Raw genomic sequence first — 15685 nt, 5'->3', positions numbered from 1 at the left:
AGAGTGTAATTGTTATTAGGCCAGCTGTTTTTAGTCAAGATGTTTGTCTTTTTTATGTAATAGTCGTACTGTTTGTTTGTTTATAGTTTTGTTTAATGTTGTGTTAGTGTATGTAAGTTGTTTTGTCTGAAACGTTGTTCCCCCTGCTGCTATTGGACCAGGCCTCTCTTGGAAAAGAGATATTATCTCAATGAGAAAAAACATGTATAAATAAAGGTCAAATAAATAAAAACAAGGACATGTGAAACAGATTAGGGCGTGACAACAAAAAACAACTTAAGTAGTACTTTAAAGTATTTTTATTTAAGTACTTTACACCACTGCCAACCGGTAGTTTTAAAGCCTCTCAATTGCCAATACATAGCATTAGCAATCCAGGGTTTGTATACATCATTGGTTTTGACTGACAGCCGATCTTGAGTACCTTGCACAACAAGAAGTTGCCCCATCCCTGTGGATTGGGCAACATTTGGAAATGTTTTGTTGTCTGAGTGAGGAGAATGCTGTAAATTAAAGTGGAACTGACACTGTGTTTAAGCAACATGAAATGTTATTCAAATCTGTTCATATACACCCCCAGGAAGAATAAAATACATTGTTGTTTAAGTTTTGTTTTCATAAATTCATAGAATGTTTGGGAATAACATATACAGTACTAAGGCATTTGTGAAAATTCTATAGCAATATAGAGTGGGAAAACGGCTGTGCATTTGGACAATTAATAGACACTGCAGCAAATAAAACCCAACAAAACATCTGTCTTGTCCAGGACCAGTGCGCCATAGCCAATCAGAGCTACTGTAGGCATCTGTACAAATATGGGTAATAAGGGTAACTCCTTATGTGGAGTGTCGAATTTCAAGGGAATAAGCTAATTGGGCAGATTAGCTGTCACTCAAGACCGTTTTGCGTAGCTGCTTGGTATGCTGTTTCAAACTTTCCGTGTCTTCGTCATGGTCTTGTTTAGCAGAGATGACGGTAAGGAGGAATTTCAGTTAGGCAAAACATTTTTCCATTCACTTTAAGCTGTGTCTTTGGTGTATGTATACTAGCTTTTTATACCTGTGTAATAATAATATTGATGATCTATATAAAGGTTTATACATAGTATTGTGTAACAATAATATGATTTATATAAAGGTTTAGTCATAAACATTAGTGTCATAGTTGAATGATTAATATTGCATAGTCAAAGAGAGAGAGAGAGAGAGAGAGAGAGAGAGAGAGAGAGAGAGAGAGAGAGAGAGAGAGAGAGAGAGAGAGAGAGAGAGAGAGAGAGAGAGAGAGAGAGACCTCCCGAGTGGCGCAGGCCGTTATTGTAGGTAAGAATTTGTTCTTAACTAAGTTGCCTAGTTAATAAAATGTGTGGGGGCTTGGGTGCAGGGGTATTTACAAGCAGCTACAGGGTCTGCAAGCTTGGGACTAAATCACTCTCTCCTCCTCTCCAGGTGTCTAACAGATAACTCCTTAATGCGTTAAATATTATGAACGTAAGGTGACCCTAGGTTCACAACCTGCTTAATGACTTCGGAACCCACAATTTTTCTGCTTATGAAGCAATAAATGATTGACAGGCTAAAAACCACCTACAAAATATAATTGTACTTTTTAACAATGTGGCCCTTTACTAATGACTTAATAGCCTTTTACTGCAGTCGGCTAAATCAGTGTCACACAGTGTTTCTTGGTAGTCTAAAACAAATCTACTGCAAAACAAAAGTATACACCTCACACACATGGTTATGGGCTTAAAAAAAAGACTCCAGTATCATGTCAGATATAGAGTTGACATTTATTCAATTTTTAGTTTGCATCCCAATATGACACTTTAAACACATCAGAGAAGACTGAAATGGAACAAAACGCCTATTGTGTTTATTGAGCTGTACACTGAGATTCTCAGTTGGTCAATATTGCCCTTCTGTGATTCCACAACATCTTGTCAACATGTGCCCCAGAAATGGATCAGATATCTTATACCAATCTATCTTTATAGACGTTCACCCATAACAAGGCCAATGTGTCCCCTATAGTGTCCAGAAATCTCTCGAAACGGTCACGTTTTGAAACATATCAAAAAGCATTTTGATGACCAAATTCACATTCTTTAGCGTAGACAATAATTTGTTCCTGTTTTAATGAGTGTTTGCGATTAGCTCCCTGAGTGGTCAAAAACCTCTTCAAATTGAAGTATGTTTTATAGCAATATTCACAAAATATCTTACAGGTAGGCCCTCTCTCACTCTTTCTCATCATGTCTCAAGCTGACAGGCTCCCAGAGGCAGGGCCATAAAAGGCCCCAGCTCACTCAACTGCCACTCTGTTCTCACACAGCCCAGAACATCCTGAAGACAGAACACCTCAAAGATAATCTGTGAATAATTTCTTCCTCGTGGAGCTATTTGAAGGTGAGTTGAATATTCAATGTTATGTTTGTACCAGTCAAAAGTTTGGACTCACCTACTCATTCAAGGGTTGTTCTTTATTTGTACTATTTTCTACAGCAGTGGGATGCAGGATGGTATACTGCTGTCTAATGAGAAATATAATAAATACATGTTTGCATTACCAAAGATTACCAAAAACTGGCTCCAAAATTGTATTTAGGTATAACACTTTAATATGGTCAGGAAGGTAACTCTTCTTGAACTGCACTGTTGGTCAAGGGCTTGTATAAGTAAGCATTTCACGGTAAAGTCTACACTTGTTGAATTTGGCTCACGTGAGAAATAAAGTTGGATTTGATTTGAAGGTCATTGAGAATAACAATAGATCATAGCTATTGTGGGTAATGTAAGGATAGAGATAGTGAAGGTTCAGGAATGTAAAAGATTTGTTCACAGTGGGGAGTTTTTCAAAGAGGGGGATTAGAACCCTAAAATAATAGTGGTAAGAAAGATCATAAAGCTACGTTGAGATTCAGGTTTAGGGGGGGTAATAACTATGTAGATTATAAACATGCTAGAGGTGTCACTACAGACCCTGGCTCGATTCCAGGCTGTATCACAACCGGCCGTGATTGCTAGTCACATAGGGCGGCGCACAATTGGCCCAGCGTCGTCTGGGTTTTGCCGGGGTATGCCGTCATTGTAAATAAGAATTTGTTCTTCACTGACTTGCCTAGTTAAATAAAGGTTATATAAAAATAAATGAGAAATAAGGAAGAGAAATTAGAGATAAAACATATTGGTGATCATCTGCCATTGGACATAAACATTACACAACAAGTTGGAAATTGCAAATTCAACAATGAGTGGTTTGGAAGGAATCAGTGACAGTGGCTAACTCTACAAGCTTTGCAAAGCAATCACTCGCCTGCTATTCAGTGGATTGGCTGTGTGGTCCCAAATATGTGATTAAGGGGCTCGTTTCCAAGTTTAAAATGATAAACATTCAACATTGGCCATGCTGTCAATGAAGCGTGATTTGTGCCACGCTCAAAACAACTGTTAACTCAGAACTGTGAAAACTTGACTTCAGTGAGTTCAAGACAACTAACTGGGAAGTCGGAAATAAACGAGCTCCGACTGGAAATTGGAAATCCGGGCCTCTTTCTAGAGCGAGGATCTCTGAGACAAGCCACCCGGACAGCTGATGAATCTGTGGGTTTGCACAACCAAAGAATTTCTGCAAACTGTCAGAAACCGTCTCAGGGAAGCTCATCTGCGCGCTCGTAGTCCTCACCAGGGTCTTGACCTGACTGCAATTCAGCGACATAACCGACTTCAGTGGGCAAATGTTCAACGTCGAACTGTACCACGGAGATGACAGGCAGCGTGTATGGCGTTGTGTGGGCGAGCGGTTTACTCCTGTCAACGTTGTGAACGGAGTGCCCCATGGTGGGGTTATGATATGGGCAGGCATAAGCTACGGACAACGAACACAATTGCATGTTATCAATGGCAATTTGAACACACAGACATAATGTGAAGAGATCCCGAGACCCATTGTCGTCCCATTCTTCCGCCGCCATCACCTCATGTTTCATCATGAAAATGCACAGCCCCATGTTGCAAGGATCTGTACACAATTCCTGGAAGCGGAAAATGCCATAGTTCTTCCATGGCCTTCAGCGTATTTGTATATTTTTACCCCTTTTTCTCCGGTATCCAATTGGTAGTTAAAGTCTTGTCTCATCGCTGCAACTCCCGTACGGACTTGGGAGAGGTGAAGGTCGAGAGACATGCGTCCTCCGAAACACGACCCAACCAAGCCGCACTGTTTCTTGACACAATGCCGGCGTAACCTGGAAGCCAGCCACACCAATGTGTTGGAGGACACACCGTACACCTGCCGCATGTGTCAGCGGGCCACAACAGGAGTCGCTAGAGCGCAAAGGGACAAGGACATCCCTGCCGGCCAAACCCTCCCCTAACCCGGACGACGCTGTGAAGGCCTGGACTCGAACCAGGATCTCTAGTGACACAGCTAGCAACAGCGATGCAGTGCCTTGCGCCACTCGGGGAGCCTTAAGTGTATTTAGATAAAACTGTTTTTGTTTGGCTAAACCGTTTGCAATCCCTTTAGAGTTGCTTGCTGGCTAGCTACAGTGGTTAGCTGGCTAGTTAGCTACAGTAGGGTAGCTACTGCCATCAGTCGTTATATTTGACCTATTATACCATTTGTAGAATACATAGTGGCATTTGAATATAGCTTGGGAAAAGGGAATCCGAACACAATGTGGACACGGTAGACACATTTACAGCCGAAGGGATGGTCACCTTCAGAGCATTAAAACCCTTGTAATTTTGTCTTATGTTGCACCTACCCCACATTTTCCATTTTCCAGGAATAGCCTTATGTTAAATGTATCGAGATTATTTTCAGATTTTGTTATCAACCAATGCAGACGAAAGTACAGTAAATGTAAAATGCACATAAATTCAAGCGTAACATTTGGATTCAGTCTTGTGAACTGTTGTGTCCTCACCTTTGGTCTAATCATTTCCCTATTACCTTCAAACTGTTCCCTTTCAATTGCTACTATGGTTATGCATTTAACATTTATTCTGTAAGAAACATTTCAATCTACCCCTATAGGCCAATTCCCACAAGTGTTAAACCTTAACAGATAAATGCAGTGTAAAGAACTCAGAGAACACAGAAAAGTATCCCTTTCAGTAATCTATTGATTTATGCAATGTCAATTTTAAAACTTCCCTTAGAAGCAGAACTTCCCTTAGAAGCAGAACATAAACCAGGAAGTATGTGACAATATTAAAATACACTTAATACTGCAATGTCAACAATGAAAATATAACAATCTGAGTCTCATTTTAAGTTCACATCAAATGACATTTAAGCAGATAACATTTTCAATCTTTGTGCAATGCTTGCCACCTTAATTCACATTGTAACTTAGTGAAATTACTATCGTCTCACAGGCAATCCCCTGTCATACAATAAAAACACCTATAACAAAACAGTCAAGTTAAAAATAAATCATTCCTTTGACAAAAACAGACACAGGTTTGATCAAAAGCCTGAGATACCAAATTGCAACGAGAGGTACAGGTAAGTCACGTACATTATGCTCAAGTGGACAGGTAACTTACCTCATGGCACTGGCACTCTACTCCCCTTCCATCCATTCCTAAACCCTCCTTCCGTTCTCATATTCTTTTTTTGTTTTGTTTTTTTGTCTCCAGTAGCTCTTCCCTTTTTTCTATCCTCTCCCCCCTTTTAGCACAATCACTAGAGGCAGTGTGCCATAGCACTTCAGTTTGTAAACACACAATGGAACGCAGACACATGGGTAACACAAAACTAATGGCATGATTTCTACTGCAGCGGTCTGCCGGGTGGCTTAGCAATGACCAACGGTTTACTTTACAGGTCAGAAAGACATTTGTTACCAGCTAAAAACCAATGGTAAAAGTCACTTAAGCAATGAGATGAACTGAGCAGTGGGTCTGCAAATGTACCGGATGTCACTCAGTCAGGCACTGTTGTGTGATACCTCAAAGTATGTGTGGGTAAAACACACACACACACACACACACACGAGGGTAATGTTTTGATTCATTCTCACAGAAATGTAAGAACATAAGATGTAGTTCACAATGAAAGTTTCACACACAGTGGAAATATGAGTACCACACTGCAGAAGTAAAACTTTGTGCATGAGTAGGAGTGTGTGTTTCACTAACGATTGTATGAAAATGGGACTGTTCTTCCCATGCTGTTCGGTGGAGTAGTCAGCTCTAGACAAGCCACTTTTCAATGCAGGTGTTGAACACGGTGTAATTGGAGTGCCAATTGATGTGCTCTACTCCAGCCATGGAGCACAGGAACAGATCCCCACGAGCATTTAGGGTCTTCAGACCAAACACATCTCTCAAATATAACTGGGAAAGAAGGAGAAGGCAAGGAATCATTATAAGACAACATCAATGTACATGGGATCTTGTGTCATGTTTACACACAACCATGGTCTAAAATAATACTTACATCCTGGTCCTTTATCTCAACGACAGTCTCGTTGTCATCGTAAAATCCAAACTGACTAAAAAAGTAAAAAAAGAAGGGATGGAACCATTGAGTTAATGACCTTGAATGAATAACACACATATACATACAGTGCCTTGCGAAAGTATTCGGCCCCCTTGAACTTTGCGACCTTTTGCCACATTTCAGGCTTCAAATATAAAGATATAAAACTGTATTTTTTTGTGAAGAATCAACAACAAGTGGGACACAATCATGAAGTGGAACGACATTTATTGGATATTTAAAACTTTTTTAACAAATCAAAAACTGAAAAATTGGGCGTACAAAATGATTCAGCACCCTTAAGTTAATACTTTGTAGCGCCACCTTTTGCTGCGATTACAGCTGTAAGTCGCTTGGGGTATGTCTATCAGTTTTGCACATCGAGAGACTGAAATTTTTTCCCATTCCTCCTTGCAAAACAGCTCGAGCTCAGTGAGGTTGGATGGAGAGCATTTGTGAACAGCAGTTCTCAGTTCTTTCCACAGATTCTCGATTGGATTCAGGTCTGGACTTTGACTTGGCCATTCTAACACCTGGATATGTTTATTTTTGAACCATTCCATTGTAGATTTTGCTTTATGTTTTGGATCATTGTCTTGTTGGAAGACAAATCTCCGTCCCAGTCTCAGGTCTTTTGCAGACTCCATCAGGTTTTCTTCCAGAATGGTCCTGTATTTGGCTCCATCCATCTTCCCATCAATTTGAACCATCTTCCCTGTCCCTGCTGAAGAAAAGCAGGCCCAAACCATGATGCTGCCACCACCACCATGTTTGACAGTGGGGATGGTGTGTTCAGCTGTGTTGCTTTTACGCCAAACATAACGTTTTGCATTGTTGCCAAAAAGTTCAATTTTGGAGAGAGCACCTTCTTCCACATGTTTGGTGTGTCTCCCAGGTGGCTTGTGGCAAACTTTAAACAACACTTTTTTATGGATATCTTTAAGAAATGGCTTTCTTCTTGCCACTCTTCCATAAAGGCCAGATTTGTGCAATATACGACTGATTGTTGTCCTATGGACAGAGTCTCCCACCTCAGCTGTAGATCTCTGCAGTTCATCCAGAGTGATCATGGGCCTCTTGGCTGCATCTCTGATCAGTCTTCTCCTTGTATGAGCTGAAAGTTTAGAGGGACGGCCAGGTCTTGGTAGATTTGCAGTGGTCTGATACTCCTTCCATTTCAATATTATCGCTTGCACAGTGCTCCTTGGGATGTTTAAAGCTTGGGAAATCTTTTTGTATCCAAATCCGGCTTTAAACTTCTTCACAACAGTATCTCGGACCTGCCTGGTGTGTTCCTTGTTCTTCATGATGCTCTCTGCGCTTTTAACGGACCTCTGAGACTATCACAGTGCAGGTGCATTTATACGGAGACTTGATTACACACAGGTGGATTGTATTTATCATCATTAGTCATTTAGGTCAACATTGGATCATTCAGAGATCCTCACTGAACTTCTGGAGAGAGTTTGCTGCACTGAAAGTAAAGGGGCTGAATAATTTTGCACGCCCAATTTTTCAGTTTTTGATTTGTTAAAAAAGTTTGAAATATCCAATAAATGTCGTTCTACTTCATGATTGTGTCCCACTTGTTGTTGATTCTTCACAAAAAAATACAGTTTTATATCTTTATGTTTGAAGCCTGAAATGTGGCAAAAGGTCGCAAAGTTCAAGGGGCCCGAATACTTTCGCAAGGCACTGTATATACACACACACACACACCCCTTCAAATGAGTGGATTCGGCTATTTTAGCCACACCCATTGCTGACAGTTGTATAAAATCGAGCACACAGCCATGAAATCTCTATAGACAAAGAACTTGACTGGCCTGCACAGAGCCCTGTCCTTAAACGTCTTTGGGATGAATTGGAACACCGACTGCGAGCTGGGCCTAATCGCCCAACCTCACTAATGCTCGTGGCTGAATGAAAGCTAGTCACTGCAGCAATGTTCCAACATCTAGTGGAAAGACTTCCCAGAAGAGTGGAGGCTGTTATAGCAGATAAGTGGGGAGGGGAACAACTCTATATTAATGCCCATTATTTTGGAATGAGATGTTTGACAAGCAGGTGTCCACATACTTTTGGTCATGTAGTGTATAATCTCTCTAGGAACCAAAGGTGGAGAGAGAAGACTTCCAAGAGATGTCCATTTAAAACAAAACACAAAGCAGATAGAATGGAAACAATGCTTTAACAGAATATAGATTAGTAAGAATATTACACTCTTTAGGAAAGAGGAACTAGTCACCTGGACTGCCAGGGTGTGATGACTCCATCGTCTGGCCCCCCGATTAAGACCAGCTTCTTGATACGTAGGAAGTTCTTCTTCCACACTGTGTGAAAGAGAAATAATATCAAATCCTAACTACACTGCCTTCAGAAATTATTCATACCCCTTGAATTATTCCACATTGTTGTTACAGGCTGAATTCAAAATTGATTAAAACATTTAATTTTTTACCCTAATCTATCTACACGCAATACCCCAGAGATTTTGCCATAGATTTAAGTATAAACTGTGATTCTGGTGGAACGCAGACAATCGGGTTTTCATCTAGGATTCTGCCTGTGCTTAGCTCCATTCTGGGGTTTTTTCAAACCTGAAATGTTCCCTAGTCCTTAACGATTACAAGAATACCCATAACATGATGCAGCCACCACTATGCTTGAATATATGGAGAGTGGTACTCAGTAATATGCTGCGATTGATTTCAATGTCTGCTTTTTATTTGATAATTTTTACCAATTGGTGCCATTCTTTGTGAGATATTGGAAAACTTCCCTGGTCTTTGTGGTTGAATCTGTGTTTGAAATTCACTGCTCAACTGAGGGGACCTAGATAATTGTATGTGTAGGGTACAGAGATGAGGTAATCATTCAAAAATCATGTTAAAACACTTATTGCACACAGAGCGAGTCCATGCAACTTATGTAACTTTTTAAACAAATGTTTTACTGGTGAATTTATTTCGGCTTGCCATAACAAACGGGTTGAATAATTACTGAAGACATTTCACCTTTCAATTTTTAATTTGTAAAGAAATTAAAAATTATAATTACACTTTGACATTGTGTGGTATTGTGTGTAGGCCAGTGACGACAAAATCTCAATGTAATCCATTTTAAATTCAAGCTGTAACACAACAATGTGGAAAAAGTAGAGGGGTGTGAATACTTTCTGAAGGTCCTGTATATAAAATTGTAATTACATGACAGCAATGCTGTACAATGAGCAAAGGTTTCCTATAAAATCCAGAGTAATACAACTCCTGACATTGACTCAGCAGCAATAGACTAGTCAGACTAACCCTTCTCTGAAATAGTGGATTAATATAGAACCCACAGCAATGTGGACAGAGTTGCTGACCTGTTGAATTGGGATTTGTCCTCTCGCTGTTCAATAAAGCCAGATAATCACTGCTGTTCACATACATGTCCATGTGATGGGGGTCTGCAAGAGAAAACAAACACTTTAGTCGAGCAAAAACTTCAACCACATATCATCAATACACCCACGTTGACTCCTTGAGAAACCCGTGGCATAGGTCATCGGATATAGAAAATCCCTCTACCTTCAGCGTTGAGGGAGTCCACAACCCTTGTATTGCCCAATCCTCTGCTCAGCCTACTAACCTTTCCAGAAGTTGCAGATAGATATCCTTTGGCCCACTGAGGTGTAGCAGAAATGGAACAGGTTGAACTTCATGAACTGGGGGAAGAGGTACTTCAGGTAGTTTGTGTCTGAACAGAAACAAGAGAAAAGACCAGTCTCTGTTAAGTTCAGACCTCAGCAGACACTGGGAGCCAGGATGACAATGTACCATATTTCAAACAATGCTGTTGAGCACAAAGATCAAGTTGATGGATTCTAGTGAACGCTTACCTCCATACTGCCCAGCCTGAGGCGAGGACAGAGAGATGAAGGAGTGGACATTGTGATCAGGAAGAGTAGATAGGATCCCTCTGCAAATCAGTCCACCTGGAACAGAATGAGAGGTGGTAAATACAGGTAAATGCCAAAATAAAGGCAACACCAACATAAAGTGTAATAATAGGGCATTGGGCCACCATGAGCCAGAACTCATTCAATGCTCCTCGGCATATATTCTACAAGTGTCTGGAACTCTGTTGGAGGGATCAGACACCATTCTTCCACAGCAAATTATGGTATTTTTCGTTTTGTTTCTGGTGGTGGAAAACGCAGTCTCAGGCGCCGTTCCAGAATCTCCCATAGGTGTTCCATTGGGTTGAGATCTAGTGACCGATGGCCCTGCTACACTACAGCCATGGGGCGTCCGGCATTGCCATCAGCCATTGAGGGAATGCTGCCTTTGAAATCAATGAAAGCTGCTATACTGCCCGCGTTGAATCACGTCCAATGGCAGCGTCCAAGCTCAAGAAACGCAGAGGTTAAATTCTCTATAGAATTTAACCTCTGAGAGTGTGTTCGTTCGATCTTGAAATAATGAAAAATAAAGTTGATTTTGGTTGCATATGGCCTCGTCTATACACCACTGGTTATTTTACTAAGATCTATTAAGTCAAGAAGCTACTAGCAGAAACTCTAGCTAGCTAGCTACATTGACTATGTTCACAATATTACTGGGGTAATTAGAGGTCAACCACCAGCAACAATTGAATGAGTCCTTGCGAAAAACTGGAGCAAAGCTATTGTACTTACGCACAATATATGAATGTGGTACAGTAGGGGAAAATATAATAAAAGAAGCTCTCCCCCTCTGCTCTCAAAACAACAACTCTGTGTAGCAGGTAGAATGTCCCATTGACGCGACACTGATGGCAAAGCAACATGGCGTGTATAGTGGAGCTGAAGCGTAAGACGTCCATGGCATATGGTTTACATCATTGTCATGCTCGTCAAACTGCTCAGTGACCACTTGTGCCCTGTGGGTGGGGGCTAAGCCATGCTAGCCAAAATAATGGCCCATCCGGCATTTTTATACATGATCCAAAGCTTAACTAACTCAGGAACCACACTTGTGTGGAGTTTGCTTTCAATATACTTTGTATCCCTCATTTACTCAAGTGTTTCCAGTAGTCAGTTACCTGTACATGCATTCCCATTTCATTGTAGAAACATGAGGTGAAATGATAGCCCCCGTTAAATGTATAAAGATTCAAAATGGAACCAAACAAATGCAAATTATACACCCAAACCTTGAGAGTAGCAGATGAAGTGGACCCCATTTGCAGCGTTTTGCATGATGGGATAGATGGCAGCCTTGAAGCCCTCCACTTGTTTCCATAGCGGCTGTAGGCTGGAGCTGCGGTCAAACAGGTCGAAGACTGACACATTGGTTCCTGGGTGAGACTTTCAGTAGAAGATGAGGATGGGACAGATTAAAGCACTATAACAAAGACAGCCTCATCAATTAACGTTCTATAAAGCTAGGAGTGTGGGAGCATCAGACAAATGAGTGAAAATATTATGTTAAAAATGACAAAATAATGCCTCAGCTGACAGAATTGATTATACAAAAGCAAAGCCTAGACTTATTGTTTTTTCAGCAGAGGCCAAACAGGCATACTTATATTGGTTGAAATGCCTCAGCTTGTTGTGTTATCACCTAAGTCTATCCTTTGGAAATGTATTACTACATTACTAATTAATAGGAGTCTATTGAGGTGATGTTTCGAATATTGATTGTCAGGCAGTTTGGAAGTAGTGGACCTCACAGTGTATCAAAAAGACCCTGTGATACCTTCTCACATTCTCACACCTGCAATCCAGTGTGTATTGCCATCAAGTTACATATTAACTTCTGTCCACTACAGTAGTTTCCACTCTGACAATTAAGTTCTTTATAATCATTATAAAATGTGGTTAGGGGGTGGGGAACCACTTAACCAATGTGGGAGCCCGGAAGAGATCATCTTCAAGGAGAGGGGAAACACGTGAGATGTTGCTATGTTGAAAACAGCAAGAGCATGCATATCTCCTGTTCAGTCTCCTCCCCACCTTATAACAGTCAGCTAAAAAAATTCCCCCCTGGAGCCATGTAAGTATTTTCAGGTTGAATGAATTGTTGATCTTAAAAAAAAGAGAATGATCCCAAGGATCATAATCCTGAAGATGGTGTGCGCACAAGAAAACAAAGGCCAGGGGGGATGATTAGGCAACATTATGCCAGGAACATTTTGCTCTGGAATCTGGCAACAATCAACAGCCTATTTCCCTAGTGTTCATGAATAACTCAGCTGATAAGACTGGTGACAAACAGCTGATTTCATATTATAAACGGTGGTTCGAGCCCTGAATGCTGATTGGCTGACAGCCGTGGTATATTTAAGCAATAAGACCAGAGGGGAAAAGCAGAGTGCCTTGATACAGCCGTGGTATATTGACCATATCACAAACCTCCAAGTTGCCTTATTGCTATTATAAACTGTCTGTCAGCATTCAGGGCTCGAACCACCCAGTTTATAGCAGATGGGTATGACAAAAAAATAAAATTGTACTGTTCTAATTATATTGGTAACCAGTTTAATAGCAATACGGCCAGTATACCACGACTAAGGGCTGTATCCAAGCACTCCAAGTTGCGTCGTGGTTAAGAACAGCCCTTAGCCGTGGAATATTGGCCATATAGCACATCCCGGGCCTTATTGCTTAAATATAGCCTTCATAAAATAACAAGGTAACCCTTGTACCAGCCCTAACGAAAATGGAAACATTGTAGCGACCAAAGTTCTCATAAAACCCCGTAGTGTCCTGCTATTCTCAAGCATACCACAGTAATGTTTGGCATGAGTAAACTGAGGCGCGCACCCAGCTTCCACAAGCACAATGGAAACACCATGTACAAACATGGAAATTACCCAAAGATTGACAGTTTAAGATACTGGTATGGGCCTTACACATACATTCTACATAACTCTAGCTGCCAGATCTGTTCTGTAGTTACATAGCCTATCAGGCGTTCATTATTATCCATGAGCAATCTTTCTTTAGCTAGATTTGTGGACCGTGGTGATATCTTTTCAAACACTCACCTGATTGATGAATCGAAGCAACTCCACAAAAGCCCCAGAGCTGTCGAACAACCCATGAACTATGACCACTGGTTTGTACCCGATGACTGCAGCAACAAGGCAGGCACCAAACAGTGACCACAACAGCCTTGTCGCACCACTCTTCCTTGGACTAGAGACTGCATAAGAGGGCCCGTTCATCGTTATTTAAAAAAAAACATAAAATATCGGTAAAAACAAACATATAACGAATACTTAAATATCTTACACTGTTGTACACAATGTCCTACGAATCCGGTTACAATATTGTTGCTTGCTTTGGCGGTATTCCCTTTTCTTTAGACAAATGTTACAAATACATACAATTGTTCTCGCATGTGCTACTACTCTGTACTCTTATTCCCCTTCATAGATCCTGTTTTAAATGAAACGAACACCAATGCTGAATGTCTGCATATGACTGGCGCTGCTTAATCACAACACGGCTTGACATTTGCTTCGTTTGTTTGTTCCGGTTCGTGATCAAAAACGCGAGACCACATGAAGTAATTTCCGGTTTCCATAGCTCCTCAAAGAAACCGCATGGCTCAACAAGTCAGCAATATATAACTAGACTGAAAAAAATACAGAATGCACCTTTTCCCAAATGAACACACTTGGGACAACATATCCATTGTAAGCAGGGTTGTGTTCAGTCAGGATATACTCAAATGATAATTCAAGATCTGCTGAATGTTCCGGATGCCACCAAGGCCTGGTCATTATACCAAAAAACAAGTACTGAATTATGTTTCACTCGGTTACTATTTTGCTTACCCACAAAATCACGTTTTCAACACAGTATTTCCATGTAAAATTGGCTTTACTAACAAAACAGGACAAGCTGGATCTTAGAAGTAGAATTGAAACAGTCAAAATGAACATCCTGCCAAGGTTACTGTATTTGTTCCAATCACTGCCCATAGAAATCCCACCTAAACAGTGTAGGGATAAACAGATATCAAGGTTTATCTGGAACAGTAAGAGACCAAGAACTAGATATACAACATTACAATTACCAAACAACTGTGGGGGTATGTCCTTACCAAACCTCAAATATTATTATGTGTCAGCCCAATGAGACCTCTGGTGTGTTGGTGCAATTCCGAATCCAAATGGAAAGACATTGAGACTACTTTGACAGAGATACTCATACAGTCAGTTTTGGGAAATAAGGACATAGTAATAGAAATATGCAATAGACAAAATCAGTGGGTTAATTCCTCTCTTAAGACATGGTTTAGGGTAGTTAAGCAAAATCATTTAGACAGAGAGATCAAACTGCTGAGTTGGCCCACATACGACCCCAGCTTCATCCCTGCAAAACAGTGGACGCAGAAAGGCATCACATCATGCAGTGCAATTATAAGGAATTGGGACCTAGAGAACTTCCAGGACCTAAGTAAAAAACATGGCTTGGATAAACAAGATTTTTACAGACACTATTTCTTAAGCATTCAGATCCTTTGCTATGAGACTTGAAATTGAGCTCAGGTGCATCCTGTTTCCATTGATCATCCTTGAGATGATTTGAGTCCAACTGTGCTAAATTCAATTGATTGGGCATGATCTGGTAAGAAACTGGTCTTTGTAATGTCCCACAGTTGACACTGCATGTCAGAGCAAAAAAGGAATTGTCTGTAGAGTTCTGAGACATGATTGTGTTAAGGCACAGATCTGGGGAACGGTACCAAAAAATGTATACAGCTTTGAAGGTCCCCAAGAACACAGTGGCCTCCATCATTCTTAAATGGAAGAAGTTTGGAAACACCAAAACTCTTCCTAGAGCTGGCTGCCTGGCAAAACTGAGCAATCGGGGGAGAAGGGCCTTGGTCAGGGAGGTGACCAAGAACCCGATGGTCACTCTGACAGAGCTCCAGAGTTCCTCTGTGGAGATGGGAAGGACAATCATCTCTGCAGCACTCCACCAATCAGGCCTTTATGGTAGAGTGGCCAGACGGAAGCCACTCCTCAGTAAAAGGCACATGACAGCCCGCTTGGAGTTTGCCAAAAGGCAAAGGACTCTCAGACCATAAGAAACAATATTCTCTGGTCTGATGAAACCAAGAGTGAACTCTTTGGCCTGAATGCTAAATGTCACATCTGGAAGAAACTAGGCACCACTCATCACCTGGCCAATACCATCCCTACGGTGAAGCAT

The 15685-nt window shown here is 41.0% G+C and overlaps 1 protein-coding gene across 1 annotated transcript; it reads right to left on the bottom strand.

Moving 5' to 3' along the window:
- Positions 1-5110: 5110 nt before the first annotated feature.
- Positions 5111-14039, bottom strand: LOC110496041 (lysosomal thioesterase PPT2-A). The gene is made up of 8 exons (XM_021571678.2): positions 13507-14039; positions 11671-11824; positions 10376-10471; positions 10126-10233; positions 9860-9943; positions 8741-8825; positions 6451-6505; positions 5111-6347 (listed from the first exon to the last, which is right to left on the bottom strand). Exons 1-8 carry the CDS (start codon positions 13684-13686, stop codon positions 6204-6206), a joined length of 906 nt encoding a protein of 301 aa, XP_021427353.2. The 5' UTR covers positions 13687-14039; the 3' UTR covers positions 5111-6203.
- Between the last annotated feature and the right edge of the window lie 1646 nt (positions 14040-15685).

The sequence above is a fragment of the Oncorhynchus mykiss genome, chromosome 18 (assembly GCF_013265735.2).
Source record: "Oncorhynchus mykiss isolate Arlee chromosome 18, USDA_OmykA_1.1, whole genome shotgun sequence".
NCBI classification, from domain to species: Eukaryota; Metazoa; Chordata; class Actinopteri; order Salmoniformes; family Salmonidae; genus Oncorhynchus; species Oncorhynchus mykiss.
The sequence above is the reverse complement of the archived record's forward strand: the minus strand, read 5'-3'. Positions and strand labels throughout refer to the sequence as shown.